This window comes from Eulemur rufifrons, chromosome 1, assembly GCF_041146395.1.
Source record: "Eulemur rufifrons isolate Redbay chromosome 1, OSU_ERuf_1, whole genome shotgun sequence".
NCBI classification, from domain to species: domain Eukaryota; kingdom Metazoa; phylum Chordata; class Mammalia; order Primates; family Lemuridae; genus Eulemur; species Eulemur rufifrons.
The window spans coordinates 65,336,296-65,355,157 of record NC_090983.1 but is presented as its reverse complement, the minus strand read 5'-3'; the positions used below and the strand labels follow the sequence as shown (position 1 = coordinate 65,355,157).

Below are 18,862 nucleotides of genomic sequence, written 5' to 3'. Positions count from 1 at the left end.
GAACACATTTATTCTGAGTGAATTAATTTTTAAATGTTGTCTGTATTTGGAAATTCAAAAGAGATGAGCTATTATGAAATTTAATGTCAATATGACCTTATTTCAACATTACTATTATTCTTCATAAATGACACTCCAAAGTAAAATTGAACATTTCAATGAGCAACTGGTCTGTTTTCACCTTATCTTATAGACATTGAATTGCTTAATTAACTGGGTTTCCCATGTTTCACTTTTATTTATTTTTATTTTTATTTTATTTTTTTTTTGAGACAGAGTGTCGCTTTGTTGCCCAGGCTAGAGTGAGTGCTGTGGCGTCAGCCTAGCTCACAGCAACCTCAAACGCCTGGGCTTAAGCAATTCTACTGCCTCAGCCTCCCGAGTAGCTGGGACTACAGGCATGCGCCACCATGCCCGGCTAATTTTTTTTTTTCCTATATATATTTTAGTTGGCCAGATAATTTCTTTCTATTTTTAGTAGAGACGAGGTCTCGCTCATTGCTCAGGCTGGTCTCGAACTCCTGACCTTGAGCGATCCACCCGCCTCAGCCTCCCAGAGTGCTAGGATTACAGGCGTGAGCCACCGCGCCCGGCCCCATGTTTCACTTTTGAAAGCTAGAATAAATTTGAGGCTTATCAGCAATATGAATGTGTTCTGAGGTCTCATTCCTGCTTTAATTTCATATCCTACCTTGTCTTTATTTTTCTTTTGTTGCTCCCATTTTGTTTGATTTTTTATACTTGTGAGCTGATTTATTTTGGAAGGAAAGCACTATATAATTACTTATAAGTAAATACAGTAAACCAGTCTACCAAAAGCTAATTCACTGAATGATCTATTTGACAAATTACTAAAGATTTTTTTTTTTAAGCTTTAGTATCAGTAAGACTTTGTTGCAACAATTTCACCATGGATTTGCAACCCTGTGCCACTAAATGCCAATTTCTCAAGTTAACATTTGAGATACCTAGTACCACACTTCTTGAATGCTAAATATCATATAAGTGAATGGATGAACTTTCCCCTGCTTTACTCACATTCTTCTGGATTGGGACCTGTATCTACCCCAGTCCTTGCCTCTGGTAGTAAAATTGCAGTGGTGTATGTTTTATTTTATTTTTTTATAGAGAGGGTCTCACTCTGTCGCTCAGGCTTGAGTGCAATGGCACGATCATAGAACACTGCAACTTCAAACTCCTGGGCTCAAGGGATCCTCCTGCCTCAGCCTCCTGAGTAGCTGGGACCGTAGGCTAACACTATCCCACCTGACTAATTTTTTATTTTTTTGGAGACAGGGTCTTGCTCTGTTGCCTGGGTTAGCTAGAGTATAGTGGCGTCATCATAGCTCACTGCAACCTCAAATTCCTGGGCTCAACTGATCCTCCTGCCTCAGCCTCCCGAGTAGCTGGGACTATAGATGTGTACCACCACGCCTGGCTAATTTTTCTATTTTTTGTAGAGATGGAGTCTCACTCTTGTTCAGGCTGGTCTTGAACTCCTGGCCTCAAGAAATCCTCCTGCCTAGCCCTCCCAGAGTGCTAGGATTACAGGCATGAGCCACCGTGCCAGGCCATATGTTTTAAATCTGGATTAAGGCAATTAGTCTGACAATTTAAAGCCTTTTAGCCATTTAGTGAATTGATAATTTACCAAATTGATTTTTGGCTAAATAATTTTTAGTAAAATTAACCACAACTTAAGCAAACAAATTGTTTTTACTATCTTTCTCTTTGAAAGTATACTTCGAGAATCCTTTACTTCCTAATAATTAGGTTATATAAAACTTTTAGAATGTCATACCTAAAAGGAAATTGATCTTAAAGACCTCTTATATGCATTTACATTACAGAGAAGGGAATTAAGTAGGCTTCGGTTTTTTCAAAGTAACATAAGATGTTGAAATATCCTGCTAGGAATCTAAGAAATATCTTATTGGGCATGAGCAAAGTAAGGGTATCAAATATTTTTGACAAGATTTGACATTTCATATTTTTGAAAAAAACATTAGAATCAGTATGAGAAAAATCTGAATTTTGTTGTATTTCCTTACATCTATTTCATAGTTTAGTAGATTACGTCTATTTTTAGTTACTTTATAGTGCCAGAGGTAGGTCGTGAGAGGTTGATACACTGTAAACTATATGGCATTGGGGATTCTTTTTTTTTTTTTTGGAGACAAGAGTCTTACTCTGTTACCATGGCTAGAGTGCAGTGGTGTCATCATAGCTCACTGCAACCTCAAACTCCTGGGCTCAAGCGATCTCCTGCTTCAGCCTCCCAAGTAGCTGGGACCATACTCGTGAGCCACCATGCCCAGCTAATTTTTCTTTTTTTTAATGGGGTCTCGCTCTTGCTCAGGCTGGGTCATTGGGAATTCTTAATCCACTCTAGTCATATAGCTTATTAAAATTATATACTGAATAGCACTTTAAAGATGTGCACAAGTAAGAACAGCTAAGATCTTAGGGGGAAACGGGTGTCACCTATTAAAAACAGTTGCGAAAGATGTGATTTGATACAATTGTTTCCACATGCTGACTATGCTTTCCACTTACTCACAGTAGGTTACCCTATAAAAGTCTTAACTTTCAATAACTCCTCCTTAGCTCCACACTTGGATTCATACAGTTGGCCTTCTAGTATAGGCCTTGCCTAGCCAAAAAATCCTACCTGGTAGATCAGTGACATAAATTTCTAGACTTTTAGATTTCTGGTACTGATCTTTCATGTTCTTCGTGTCCATATGTGCCCACAGCTATGTTGCATTAGGGATGACAGTTAACAGCAGAGTTGAATTAGAACTCTGGTGTTGGCTCTCAGTCTTTTGTTCTTTAATTCGAAATAATCACCAGCTTTACAATTGCACTAGAGACTGTGTTGCCTACCTTATTGTGAAGTCTCCTCTTACTCCTTATGAACAAAACCCTAATTTCAGCTGGGCAGCACTGTGCCAAGTGTTTTATCTTCTCTAGAAGATAAACCAGTGATCATAACTTGTACTTTCTTGTACTCTTCCGTTCCTTTATAAACACTAGTTTGTCGTGCCTTCAACTTCATTTCTGTAGTAAAAGTGTGTTCACTACTACATTTTTCTTTATGGAAAAATACCTTTAGGGAAAATTAACCTGGGGAAAAAAATGCCTGGCACATTATATATTTGCCACAAATATTTATTGATTAAATGACTAAGAAAAAAGGCTCTTTTCAGTAAAAACTTTAGACGTTTTTACTTTTCTTATGTCATTGAAAAGAAGAAATATCGTACTTTAAAAAAAATACATGTCAAAGAAAGAAAGAAAGCAACATTTTCTGAGTCATTTTTAACTTGTTTCTTCTTTGTATCTTTCCTTTTTTTTCTTTTTTGGCCTGATAGCAATAGACATTCAATACTCTAAATACTTCTGAACTTCCTGGTTAATAAAACAATAAACTTAACTATAATATTTATGCTTAAATGTTTAGTTTTCTGCAATTCACAAAAAGTGATTTTAAAAATAGATCATCATATATTTCAAAATAATCTTTGTCATTAACAATTTATTTTGAAGCCTTCCTACATTCCTAAGAAAAATGTGAATATCTCTTACCTTTGTATTGTATTTAGGTAAAGATAATGCCATTTTATATTTATCAAAATCTGTCTAGCTCAACCTTTCTATTATTTTGACAATCAAAAAAAAAGTAAAATAAAAATAATATTGACGAATATTAGGTTCAACAAGTTCTTTATAATGTGATAGGACAAATATCCATAAGAGATCTATTTACCTTCATGGTAGTAGAGTTTAGACTAAAAAAAAAAAAAAAAGAGAAATCTGTTTACCTTACACCCTTTTCAAATGGGTCTCAAAGGGGCTAAAACAGCTAAATGAAATTCATTAGAAGATAGCCAGCTAGTATGGCATGGACTTATAAAGAGTATTATAATTGTTTTGTTCCATGAAGTCTATCACCTCCCCTCAAATAAAGATTTTTACAGAAGGTGGTGAGAAGTGTTTGATGTCTATCAGTAGATACTGACAAGTAGCTGATGCTACAAATCTCTCACCGTATTTGTGGATCTAAATAAATAAAACTGATAATGAATAGATGAAGGGCTCCCCATTTCTTTTATAATCCTATTTACTTCAATTAAGGTCTTCTCTTTTTTCTTTTTTTAAAGGTAATCATTAGATTGTTCTCCTTCAGTTAATGATGAATTTACTTAAATTTTAGTAAATGTAAGCTCTCATCTCTCTCCTTATTTTACTATACAGAGTCGATATTTTCAACAAATGTTTGCTGTTAATAAAAACATAATCACTATTTTAAGCTCAGAAATATCTTGAATCAAAAATGACTAACTTATAAAATAACCATAATTTTCCACTGCAGATATTATCTTCTAGCAGAAATTATCTCTAAATGTCAACTGTAAAATACAGAGCTTTGGTATACCACTGATGGAATTTTTGAAATGCCTTAAGTAAAATTAGAACACATAGAACTAGTAGCGGCTAATTTTTTTGGTATATTTTAAGAAAACATTTTCCAAACTGTAGCTTGGAAATACATGATGAACAAAATATATTTCCAAGGAAAACTGTTTTATCAGGAAAGGGATTAAGAATATTGCCATCCCTCCGTATTCGTGGGGGATTGGTTCTAGGACTTTTCTGCCACAAATACCAAACTCTGCGAATGCTTGAGTCCCTGAATATAAAATGGCATAGTATTTGCATATAACCTATCACATTCTCCTATATAATTTAAATCACCTCTAGATTACTTATAATACCTAAGATAATGTAAATGCTATGTAAATAGCTGTTATATTTTTTAAGGAATAAGAAAAAGGTCTGTAAATGTTTAGTACAGATAAAATTTTTGGGGGAATATTTTTGATCTGAGGTTGGTTGAATCCACAAATGCAGAACCCATGGATATGGAGGATTGACTGTACTAATGATTCTGCAAATACAGCATTTCATTTGCTATCAAATACCCAAATAGATACATGAAGCTTGGAAAACTGTAGCAGTAACATTTAAAATCATTATGTACAATCTCCATGCTTTTGGAAAGCTATGAATTCTTAGCTTTGTTGGATTACAAAGTGTGTATTTACTTTTAATAGTTAGGAAACTGTTTTTCATATTATATACAAAAAACAAGCAAATTTTAGAAAATACAAAACACACAAGAATATAAATATAGAAAGTAAAATAAAGATCCATTGTACCAACGAATACATGCATTATTAAAGTTTTGATGTATTTCTTTCATCTTTTCATATGCATAGTTTTATTTTTTAATATTTATTCGGCCATCATACTATTTATACAGTTTATATAAAAGCAAATATATTGTAAACACATATGATCATTACTGCATGGTAACAATGTCTTTGTGCCAAAACTATATTTTACATCTACAAAATTCAGGGTGATCAAAATTATTTCACATCATTAGTTACCATAACAAAGATATATAATCTTTGTTCCTTTTCACAGAAAATTCTTATATAATGTTTCTAACCATATACTTACATAAATGAATTATATAATACAGTATATAGAAATGTACACTGCTTTACAACTATATGCATCTCTAATTAATTAACTAAAATACTTTTTTGGATTACTTACCTTTAACCACTGTTATCTAAAAGTATCCTGAAATAAATCCAACTTACTAATTTTTATTTTAACTGAGAGAAATGTTCTCAAAATTGCTAATATTTCCCCCTAGAACTCTGCTGAAATGTTGGCAGCTTAACATATTCTGGCTTTAGTAATTCATCCTATTTCCTTGATTTGAATTGATCTCAATAAGACAATATTCATCTGGAAAACACTGATTATATTTAATAAAAAGTGAATAGATGTCAAAGAACATTCCGCTCTGTGTAATGAGGCTTTATAGATTAAGTCCAATTATCACTGATACAAAATTAAAAATCCTCTATGTATTGAATAGCAATTAGCTTTCCTCTCAGAACAAAAACCTACTAAACTTAAAAATCATAAAGATATCTTTGGCATAAATAATACAAGAATGTGATAGGATTAAAAACTAAGAAGAATTTTAAAATGAGATTATTGCCTTCTGGCTAGGCACAGTGGTTCACACCTATAATCCCAAGGCTTTGGGAGGCTGAGGTGGGAGGATCGCTTGAGGCTAGGAGTTTGAGACCACCCTGGGCAACATAGCGGGACCCCCATCTCTACAAAAACATTTAAAAATTAGCCAGGTGTGGTGACACGCACTTGTAAGTTCTAGGTACTTGAGAGGCTAAGGTGGGAGGACCACTTCAGCCCAGGAGTTCAAAGCTGCAGCTGAGCTAGGATCATGCCGCTGCACTCCAGCCTAGGTGACAGAGTGAGACCCTGTCTCTTAAAACAAAAAAAATGCCTTCTAATATGTTTTGTGACTAAAAAACTGATCCAGTGTACGTGGAATGTGTAACACTCTGGTTCACTAAAATTCTAAGAATCTGTTTGGTGACAGATTTGGTCTAAGTCCTTTTTTTAAGTTTAAAAAAATAAAATCCCAGAATATTTTTCTACATACTTCTATAAACCTCAATAAATACATTATGGCATTTTAGAACTACCCGTAAAGAGACGAGTAGATCTGGACATAACTACTTCCTTAAAAAGTCATGGCTACCAATGGAAAATAGGTTATATGATATGTACAAGAGAATATTTTTTCAGAAACCTTGAGTTGCAGTTTTATCTCTGCCTAGTTGAGGCTGTGTGACCTTAAAAAATTCCCTTAATTTTCTGAGCTTTCAAAATAAGCCTCTTACAGAATGAACATGGCCTTTTCCATTTTTACAATTACAAAATTAGAAGGTAAGACAGGATAGAAAAGCCTGCCTATTCGCAGAGAAAATATTAATTGCTAGAAAAAATTACCTCTGTACATTATAATGGGACAGAAGGGAGAAAGGGTCAATCAAGAAAGAAAATATCAACTTCAACTAACTGAGCATTTTAACCTTTTGAAACATTTTCATGCGTATGATCTCATTTTAATCTTGCCATAATCCTATGAGGCGTAAGTGTAATTATGCTCTCTACTTGGCAGACGAAGAAATTGAGGGAAAAGGGGACATTATGTTGCTGTTGTTGTTTGGAATCATAAAACTATTTCATGGATTAATGAGAATCTAGGTCTCATCACTCCTTAACCAGGATCCATTTTTAATGGAGCTGACAGGCAAAGGGAATAATAAGCATATGAAGCTAAATACAGGTAAGGAAAAAAAGGAAAAACATTTAAGGAAACATAAAGGAAATGAGGTCTCCTTGGTGGGTTCTTTCTGCTGATAGGTAAGGTCATGTGCTTGACCCATAAGATCAGAGGGAGCTGTGGTGATATGTTCAGAAATGTGTATAATTAATTTAAAAACTCAATTTCTACAAAAATTAGAAGTTTCACTCACCTAGTTTTAAGGAAACAAACAAACAAAAATGACCAACCTTGTGAAAATGCATCATATAGTGTGGCATAAACAAATGGACAAGATTCTTCCCCAAAACTAAGGCATATTTGTCCTCTTTGGATTGACTTATATTTAATAATAACATGGTTTTCTTATTCAAATTAGTTTTTAAAAAATATAGGAACTAATGTTTTCCTATATTTTACATGAACATGCAGATACTTTTATATATGTATAAGCTGTAAAATTATCGATGCAATTAATAAACAGGAAAAAGCTTACTTAAATATGAAAAAGACATCTATTATGTCAAAGCTCCTTGTTACTGAAACACAGAAAATCGAGGCCTTAGTGAGTGCTTACCACAAAGTTGTATGTATAGCTATATGAATTAACTAACAAAGGCATTGCTCCAGAGTGTAGTGAGATTTACTTCATTTAGGTTATGGTTCTACTTTTTGGTTCAAAGACTGTACTTTTTAAAAAGTGGATACCTGCGGTCCATCTCTGGCTTCATAGAAGTCACCCACTCTTATTTTTGCACTGAAGCTGAAATTGTCCCTTGAGATATCCATTATTCCATTTCTGCTGAGATACTGAAAAAATCACATATTTTTCCACTTCAGGTTTTAATAATTACAACCCAGCTTTGATGTATAGATAGCTTCAGGACACTAATGTTTTGCATATTCTATCAAGGGGCTATGGATTTATAGAAGATCAATTGGGTTAACTATAATAATCCCATACAAGAGAATATTTTGTATCAAGGAACTTTATCTGACAAAGGAGTGTACTTTTTTTTTTTTTACATGAGCATGCTTAATAGGCACCAAATGTATGTTATTTGGTGAAGAGTATGTACCTTTATTACTTCAGGGTACTGCCTAAGTTTCTTTCCACATGGAGCATAATATGCTACTTCTCCTTGAAGGCGCCCTCCAAAGTTTCTTATTCTTGTCTCTCTCTGCCAGCTACACATAACAGAAATGAGGGTTATGACATACGTAATTTTAAGAAAACTTTTAAAAATGAAAGAAAAAACTTTAAATATACATGCTCTTCAGAAAATATGAAAAAAACAAAGAAGACAAAAATAAACCCCTCGAACAACCCAAATATACTTGCTATTGAAATTATTTAAACTTTTAATTAATTCAACGAAGAAATTAATCAAAGACTCCATTTGTAAATATTAAACGCCACTAAAATTTTTAGAAGTCATAACTAGTATTACTTTGGGTACTTGGATGTTTCAGTAATGTGTCAATGTGTACTGATTTGTTTTTATTTTTACATCGGAAAAGCTTTAAGCGAGAAAAGTAAACCTGACTCTCTGCTGTTTGGGACTCACGAACATCCAAGCCTGAAACCTGTCGGCTCTGATTAAATTATTTTAGCCAAACTCTGGTAGAGTCCCTCAGTTTTGACCAAAGTGGCTTTCACTGTCTAACTCTATCCTCACAAAAATTTCTGACAGTCTTAACTGCGTTCTGCCCTTTGCCATATGATTTGCTCTGGGTTCTTTTCCAGTCATGTTAAACTTGGCTGCATGATCCCATCACAGCTCTGCCATACCTCTACAAAGCAGTTAGGCTTAATTTCAGTTTTCTGATATATCAACTTCTTTGCCCTTTGCTTTAGCTCTTCTGCTCTAATAAATACTATGCAGTATATTCACTTCTTTTATTAATAGTAGAGAATGAGAAATCAAGTATACATCAAACATGCATAAATATATGGAGAAAAGCAAAAAAGAAAAATCTCATTTTGCATACCCATATTCCAATGGAATACGCAGTTCACGTTCATCTGTCACTCTTCTTCTTTTGGAAGTGCCTTTAAGAAAATTCAACCAGTTGATATAAAAGATTAGTTTCTATAGATGACAATCTTTTGATAGTTTAGAAACTTTTCCTTAAAAAAGTATACTTCAATGACTTGGATTATTTAGGATATTTCTGCAATTTATACATTATTTTTAGATGGTTTTCAACAAAACACTGTATAAGGCAGAGGGATTTTTTTTTTCTTTTGGTCTGAATGACAGAATAACTAGTCTTTCTCTCTAAAGAAAATACAATTGAAGGTAAAAATATATGGCTCTGTTATTAAGGAAATGGCTAGAGAAGTAGGAGGGAAATAGAGTTTCATAAAATCTATTTGTAGTTATTGTCTTTGAAAATATTAGTTTTCAGATGCTGAAAAATTTCAACAGCTGGCTCATACATTTAAAGGCAATATAATTTCTATGTCCATATGTGTTCATAGTCAAAAACACTACTAGATCTTTTTTTTTTTTTTTTTTTTTTGAGACAGAGTCTCACTCTGTTGCCCGGGCTAGAGTGAGTGCCGTGGCGTCAGCCTAGCTCACAGCAACCTCAAACTCCTGGGCTCAAGCGATCCTCCTGCCTCAGCCTCCCGAGTAGCTGGGACTACAGGCATGTGCCACCATGCCCGGCTCATTTTTTTGTATATATATATATTTTAGTTGTCCATATAATTTCTTTCTATTTTTAGTAGAGACGGGGTCTCGCTTTTGCTCAGGCTGGTCTCGAACTCCTGACCTCGAGCAATCCACCCGCCTCGGCCTCCCAGAGTGCTAGGATTACAGGCGTGAGCCACCGCGCCCAGCCTAGATCTTTTAATTAACCTAAAGCGTAAAGGAATAGGATTATGATTATATGTAAAATTTTTCAACGATAAGAATCAAGTTTCATAAATACAAATAAATTCATCTAAGACAAGTAGGATACACTGGTTTGTGGTAAATGAAAGCAAAATTAGAAATTGCCAAGAAGAGAGTAAAACAAGTGAAACAATTAACAAAATATTTTACTAAACATATCTGTATTTTCTTAGCTATTAAATGAGAATAGAAAGCAATTTGGGAATATTAAATGTAGAAACTTTTAATGGTGGCCTTGAAAAGTTTATAAAAAACCAAACAGGAAAAAAGAAGATGTAGCATGTTAATGGAATTAAGAATACTACTCACTAATAGAAATGACATTGGCTATGTGCTGGGCAGGTAGCAATTGCATCTTAAGTAAACAAGTGAGCTTTTCTGTATAAAGTACAGTTGACCTTGAACAACACAGGTTTGAACTGCATGAGCCTACTTATGCTCAGATTTTTTTCTGTCTCTGCCACCCCTGAGACAGCAGGACCAACTTTTCTTCTTCCTCAGCCTACTCAAAGTGAAGATGACAAGGATGAAGACCTTTTGCACTTAATGAATGGCAAATATATTTTCTCTTCCATATGATTTTCTTAATAATATTTTCTTAATATTTGTAAGAATACAGTAGAGAGTATATATAACATACAAAATATGTGTTAACTGAACTGTTTATGTTATCAGTTAGGCTTCCAGTCAACAGTAAACAGCTAGTTCAGTGTTTGGAGAGTCAAAAGCTATATGCAGATTTTCAACTAGGAGGGGGTCAGTGCTCCTAACTCCCACATTGTTCAAGGGTCAACTGTACACAAAAGTACGATTGTCAAATTCTACATTCTAGAAGCATAAACTGAACACAAAAGCAGGAAAGATTCAAAGTCAAGCACTGTCATCAGATTCTTAAATTGGAAGCACAGGAAAAAAAAAAAAAGACCAGCTAATAGGTCATGTCCTTTGAAAATACATGTTGATCTTTCTAAACCAACCTAAGATCTAGCTGTAATACTTGATTCCAGTGAGATCATCTCCAGAACATTGTTTAAGTAAAAATTCTTGCTATGGTTTGACTTCTACTTTACAATAATAAAAATAAAGTGTAGGTACCAGAGTGTGGACTTGAAGTAAGTGTGGAAGAAGATGTACCAAGAAAAACAGGTGACTGTGATTCAGAACATAAGGCAGCAGGAGCAGAGCCTGGGGCTTTTGTTATGTGGAGGTTACGAGGTGTTGAGTGAGCTGTGAGACTCATGGAAGGGCTTTTGACAGAGGAAGTTGTTTTATTCAGTTTCATTGAAGTTTTCTCTCCTTCAGTATCACTATCTGATTCATCTTGGTCTTTATCATCATCATCTTCTTCTTCTGATCCTTCTGTATCTGATTCTGAATTACTATCTGATTCTGGGAAGTAAAAGAAGCATTTGTATATTATAACTAGATAGTTACCAATAACTTGCAGTTTGTATCTAAATGGACTAGTTCAGGAACCAGCATCTGAGAATGAGAACTCAAAAGAGCAACTTTCCTGAAGAGTAAATCTTTTAATTTATTTGAGAACAATGTATGTAGGCTATAAAACCTCAAAAAATTTTTTAAAAAGTGTAAGTTTTACTCAACACTTCAATCACAAAACAGTTCTCATGTGACACTATTCACATGATGAGTTCTGCTTAACGGCTTCAAGATCACTTTTAATTTAATAGAGAAACTAAGGTAAAAGGGGGAATTTACTTGATTATTGAAATTAATATATTCCAATGGCTTAAGAAGTATACTCAGTCCAGTATGAGGAAGAGAAGTCTGGCATTACCATCATACTTTCATTTGGGCTTTGGGGTAAAAGAAAACAATTTTCTAGGGTAGATTCTTGGGTTTTTTGGCTGTAGTTTTCCTATTTGGGTGGCAAGATTTCATCAGGCTTCTCAAAAAACTAGCCGTACAGAAATAATTATGGTAGGATAATTTAGTGATTTAATAATTTAAGTTCTAGATATGTAGTCCATCCACTCTTCCAGATATGTAAAATCTATTACTGGATTAAACTTGATAAACACAGGACTAATAATTGGACTATATCCTAATGGTTCCCAGAATAACAGCTTTTGTGGAATTCTATTTTGTGTGGTACTGTCTGCCTATATTGAAGTTCATCATAAAAATTAGTTTTTGAAAGTTATGAATATTGATATTTATTACCTATCATGCAAAGTTGTTTTTATGGGAACCCCAGGAAAAATTACTCTCAGGACGAGTTGTTCTTACTCTGAGCAAGCAGTTTGTTTTTAACTTACAGATACTTTAAATTGTATTAACTGACTATAGTTTCCTATTCACATTGGCTGCTAGAAAATTTAGTTGAATTTGTGTCTGACCAGTAACAAATTCATAAACTTTTATAAAATGTATTTCATCTTTGTATTTAAAATTTAAGCTATCTTGTATTTTATGATTTCAGTCTTCTGTGGAACAAGGAGAGGTAAGGAAAAAAAAAATGCAAAGAAATACCCCTCCCCCCAAAAATCTAGAAAGTGAATCAAAATTAAACCAGGAAATACTCCATATGTTATTTAATAAATTCTGTGTTACTAATGGATATTCATAGGGATTTAGGTTTTTGGTACTTTCTGAATGACTGTGACTACAATTTTACCTTTGTTCAAAATATCTGGTGATGCAGTTTAACAAACAGCAAGAGAGATGGAAAAAAGGGGACAAATAAGTGGTCCTGAATGAAATGAAAATTAAGCAAGTTGATGAAATTGTCTTAATTTATGCATCATTTATATTCACTCTAAAGTTATTATTTGTTTAATGTCATATGGATGACAAGCTGAGAATTTAACTTAGAATTTCCCATATTAATTACTCCTGTATTTTGCGAGCTCATTATAGAAATGCACAAAGCTGTGTGAAGCATGGTGAATGACAATGATAATAAATCTGTGAACTAAGAAGTTCTTTAAAATGTTTTGGTACACATAGCATTTAGAGAAATACTTTAAATTTTAAAATGGAAAATAACCTGATTGACTGTCATCAGATTCATCATCTTCATCATCTTCCTCATCCTCTTCCTCATCATCTTCCTCTTCATCCTCATTTGAATCTTCAGAGTCTTTACTACTTGGAATGTCTGAATCTGTTCCTCTAAACTGCTCCACTAAAGATTTTGTAGGATGAGAATGATGCTGTGTTTTTACTGGATTTACATTATTGCTAACTGCTTTTTCCTTCCCTTGACTATGCAGTATGGGAGAGGCAGAGGGCATTACAGGTGTCTGATTGCCAGGGGTTCTTCTTCCACTTGTACTCAAATTTATAGGTGAGGAAAAAGGGGTGCTACTTGCCGTAGCAATGTTTTCATTAATCTTACTCTGCATTTTAGTTTTGGTAGTAAGTGCCAGAGGAGCTTCTTGAATGACACTTTGAATAACTCCATTTGGTTGGTGATTACCTAAAAGTGCATTTGTCAAGAATGGATTAGGGTGGTTGTTTTCTACTGTTTGTTTTGGATGTGCTGGTGAAGTAGAGGTTGCTTTTGGATTAGACAAAGCTGCAATAACCTTCTTCAGGCTCTTAGATGACTCCTGTTTCTTTAACTGTGATGGGAATGCCTGTTTATATTGTTCCTGTTGAAACAAGTTTAAAAACAAAATGTACCATAAAAACAAGACTGCTTTTATTTGCTTTCAATATCTGAGAACAAATTATAGATACCATATCATATACAAATTTAAATCATGATATACAAGTGCCATAAAAGGAGTTGCAGTGATGACTACTTGGTTGTTAAACCTTGGCCATACCTAATATATTTAAAATTTAATTAGTTTTTCCCCCTCAAATATATATGTTTCCTGTCTCCCTCTCTTTACTGTTGCTCCCATTCTCATAATAATCCAAACCTGAAACCCTAAAAATATCTTTTATTGTCTCTTTTCCAAGTCAGCCATAGTACCATGTCTTTGGATTCTTTCATTGAAATACTGCTCAAATTTAAGCCATGCCATAATTTCTTCCTACCCAACTCCCAATATATGCTATATACCAATGCCAGTTTTATTTAGACTAAACTTTATTTTATCGGCTCCCTGGAGCATTGCCAACTTTATAAAGTCTAAAAACTTTAGTTTGACATTCAAATTACTTTGCAATTAAGCACAAACATACTTTTCTGGTCAAACGGGACTATTTGCCATGGGCTATGGATATCATATTTTTACCATCTCCACATTTTGAGATGAACATTTTCTTTGCATGAAATAGACTCCTCTTTATAAATTTCAAGCTGATGAAATACTGTTCATTCTTCAAGATCTAACCCAAGAAGCTTTCTATGTTTGTCCCAGCCAGAAGCACTCTTTGCCTTATCCTTTGAGCTCCTTTATCTCCTTATAACAGATGCTCCTCAACTTGCAGTGGGGTTACTTCCCTATAAACTGATTGTAAACTGAAAATATCATAAGTCAGAAATGTATTCAATACATCTAATCTACCAGACATCATATCTTAGCCTAGTCTACATTAAATGTGCTCAGAACATTTACATCAGCTTACAGTTGAGCAAAATCACCTGGCAATAGAGTACACAATAGAGTAGTGGTTGTTTATCCTTATGATAGCTGGCTAATTAGGAGCTGCAGCTCACTGCCTCTGTCCAGCATAACAAGAGACTACTGCAACACTTTCTACTGAATACGTATTGCTTTTGCACCACTGTAAAGTTGAAAGATCTTAAGTTGAACCATCCTAAGTTGGGGACTATCTGTATTCTGTGCCATACTGCCTTTAGTATATGTAGTATATGTTTTTATGTCTTAAACCTCTAAGGAGGTAAGTTTACATCTTTGATAAATTCCTTAGGGTAGGAACACTATCATTTATTTATTGTTACAATCATCCCAAAATATTGCTTAGAGCCCTGCACTTGGTATGTACTCAAGAAACAATTTTAGATTGCTGAATAATGACTTCTTAGCAAGAAGAACTTCTTTGAAGCAAAGATTTAAGATACTAAGCCGGTGGGTATGCTGGCTCAACATTCTGTGGGATCTACTTAGAGTGCCTTTAGCACATTAACATTTGAAAGAGCAAACAGTTTAGAAAAACAACAATTTTCTTGAGAAAAATTAATTTATGAACCATTAAGCCATAAAATTTATATTTACAAATCAGGAATAAAAAATTATTTAGTTATTAGAATCTCCTTAAAAACAATAAAATCATGAATTTATTAAATTAGTACAATTATTATACAATTTATAAAAAACTAAAATAGAATTATTAAAATATTCTAAGTTAACAGAAGTGGAGTTGAATTTCCCAACCTAAGGTAACATTCTGCATTGAAAATGTGGGTCTGATATTAAAATCAGCAGTGTTGTCAGCATCACACCTGGGCCCCTAATACTCAAATCATCAATGATTTGTGGTGGGGATTTCACAAGTGTAAATGTAAATGTAAATAGAATGCCATATTAAATGACTTATTAATATTGTAAAGCAGCAGTACTAATAAGCAGTAAGCAATTTATATATAAAGTTTTAATCTTATTTAACATCTTTACTGTATTAGTTTAGAAAATTAAGTTATTAAGATAATTCTTTGTAAACAAAGACTGTCATATAAAATTTGTACCTGAGGCAATACCTCACAAAGCAAAATTGCTTAATTAGTATTTACTCAGTGAATAAATTATGGAAAATTACACCAAATAGTTGGATTTACCTTTTAAAAGGAATTTGATAACAAAATTCTTACATAAAATACTTTAACATATACAAGATTGAAATTTTCTTTACAAAAAACAGTGTATTTTCATCTGTTAGAACATAATTATGTCACGTAATCATTTTATACTATTTTCTTATAAGTAGTAAATTTTCCTTCTAAATACATGGGACCAAAGCGCCATGAAAACAGCTTTATATTTAATTTTCTGAACTGCTCCTCACTAATTCTGAAGAATCTCTTCCCATATATTGACACCTATACAGATTTTCAAGAATAGCCAAATATTATTATATTTTATCTCAAGACTAGTATCAATTACTTTTATAAATATCAGGGGTGATTTATAGAAAGGAGAAGGGAAGAAAATGGAGACCTGTGCAGTAGCAAATCTCTCACTCTTTTAAGATATCCATTTGGACTACAGGCAGTATGGGAAGAGATAGGTTCAAAGGTCTGTCCTCCCTCTAAGCTCTTGTTCCCCTAGTCTCTACCTGAGACCACTGTAGAGAAGCAAAAAAAAATTCCTCCAGATAAAACTTCATAAGAGGAAACAGACATAAGACCTACGAAATTCTATTCCTGGTCTGTATATCCAACTAATGTATAATGATTTAAATTACACATCTTTAACGTAAGAGTACTGAAAGATTCAATGATTGAATAATATTCAAGAAAATCATTAACTGATGAAGGATGCAGACACATACACAGCAGGTAGTATGAAACAAAAGAGATTATCATGAGAAATAAAGCAAAATTCTGTATGTCAGACTGTCATATAGACAGCTGTTGTAAGAGAAATATTGACAAAATACTCTCTATTCAATAACTGATACTAATGCAGAGTGGATAACATCATTTAGAACTGAGTCTAATGCGAATGCCCATTCACACAAAATATATTCCATTAACTACCATTATGATTTCAGATAATTTGTATTATAATTTCTGAATAATCTCCAGTTAGCAAGAACACCAAAATTTTTCATCGTAATCATGTTTTGAAATCAGAATGCTTGGTTTAAATCCCTTCTGCCCTTAACCTGTTACATGATGTTGGCAAGTGACTTAACCTCTAAGCTTTAGTTTCTTTACCTCACAAGGTCTGTAAGGATTAAATGAGATCATATGTGTAAAAATCCTAGCTTGGCTACATTTATTAAGTAATTGTCTAATATATGACTCTCTTATAAGTAGTCATATAAAATTCTTATTTAGGGAAACATTAAAAAAAGCCCTTTGAAAAAATTAAGAAACTTTTGGAATACAAAATGACTCTTGATGTAGCTCTATAAACTCATTTATCTTAAAGTAGGATAATATATCAATAAAAATTAAAATAAATGAAATAATATATTTTTTGATTTGCTTATTTTACTTGTGAAAAGTCAATAATGTGATGCTGATAATGTTTAATACCTGCTCGTGTTTGAGCAGTGCATTACAAGTCATATGCATAATATGATACCACTGGTCACTCCACTCAGATCAGTGCTTCTCGAATCTGACTACACATCTGAATCACCTGGAAGTTTAAAAAAATCCAATACCTTAGTTCTACCACAAGATGTTCTGATTTAATGGTTCTAAAGGGTATTGTGCTTAAAGTTTCCCAAGTGATTCTAATGTATAGTTAGGCTTAAAACCACACATTTAGTCTCAAAAAAAGGTTGATTTGTTCAAGTTACTTTTCTTTGACCCTGTTCTTAAATTCTTCATAGTAAGAGTCAATGGACAAGGACATTGTGACTTTTTCAAGTAAGAAAGGCAGAATATCATAGTTGTTAAGAATACAGATTCTAGGCCAGGCGCGGTGGCTCACGCCTGTAATCCTAGCACTCTGGGAGGCTGAGGCGGGTGGATCGCTCAAGGTCAGGAGTTCGAGACCAGCCTGAGCAAGAGTGAGACCCCGTCTCTACTAAAAATAGAAAGAAATTATCCGGCCAACTAAAAATATATATAGAAAAAAAATTAGCTGGGCATGGTGGCGCATGCCTGTAGTCCCAGCTACTTGGGAGGCTGAGGCAGTAGGATCGCTTAAGCCCAGGAGTTTGAGGTTGCTGTGAGCTAGGCTGACGCCACGGCACTCAACTCTAGCCGGGGAAACAGAGCAAGACTCTGTCTCAAAAAAAAAAAAAAAAAAAGAATACAGATTCTAGTACTACACTGCCTAGGTTTGAATTCTAGCTCCATTACTAATCAGCACTGTGATCTTCGAAGAGTTATTTAAATTCTACAAATCTCAATTTTATAATCTGTAAATGGGGATAATATTATTTGCACTCACAGATGTTATAATCCAATGAATAAATGCATGTTCAGCAATGAAGACAATGACTGGTAAATAGCAAGTGTTCTACAAGTGTTACCAAATGATTAGGATGCCTAATGATATTTGTTACCAAGAGACAGGATACTATGTTCAAACATAATATTTTAATACTCTAGGATGATCATGGAATAAAAAGTAATGGTAATTTAATTATTAGAATTCTACTAGACATAAGAATATAGACTATGTGGTGACATAAAATAATAGCAAGAAAAACAAAGATGAAAAAATTCTCTGAAGAGTGGTTCTGGTGTTTTTGTAAGTAAAAGTTACATTTCATAAAATTCATTAAGAATGGCAAAAGAAAATGATTTTTTTTTTTTTTTTTTTTTGACAGGGTCTTGTTCTGTCACTAGGGCTGGTGTGCATTGGGGTCATCATAGCTGCAACCTCAAACTCTTGGCTCAAGGGATTCTCCTGCTTCAGCCTCCCGAGTAGCTGGGATTATAGGCACGCACCACCAAACCCGGCTAATTTTTCTATTTTTTTGTGGAGACGGGGTCTTGCTCTTGCTCACGCTGGTCTCAAATTCCTGGCCTCAAGCAACCCTCCTGCCTTGGCCTCTCAGAGGGCTAGGATTATAGATGTGAGCAACTGTGCCTGGCTGGAAAATGATTCTTTATAAAGGATTTTACACTTAAAATTTATAAATTCTAGGACTACAATGATAAATTGTTCAAGAGTTC

At 33.8% G+C, this 18,862-nt stretch overlaps 1 protein-coding gene across 4 annotated transcripts in view; it reads right to left on the bottom strand.

The window, feature by feature from the left end:
* BAZ2B (bromodomain adjacent to zinc finger domain 2B) overlaps positions 1–18,862 on the bottom strand; it is a 256,050-nt gene that overhangs the window by 83,285 nt on the left and 153,903 nt on the right. For 2 of the 4 annotated variants that reach the window (XM_069496681.1, XM_069496717.1), the window contains 5 exons: positions 13,133–13,739; positions 11,218–11,511; positions 9,212–9,272; positions 8,299–8,407; positions 7,928–8,029 (listed from right to left, as the gene is read on the bottom strand). In XM_069496681.1, the coding sequence (XP_069352782.1) occupies positions 7,928–8,029; positions 8,299–8,407; positions 9,212–9,272; positions 11,218–11,511; positions 13,133–13,739 (1,173 nt within the window). The remainder of the gene's footprint in view (positions 1–7,927; positions 8,030–8,298; positions 8,408–9,211; positions 9,273–11,217; positions 11,512–13,132; positions 13,740–18,862) is intronic. The other 2 variants (XM_069496896.1, XM_069496808.1) reach the window with 1 other exon arrangement.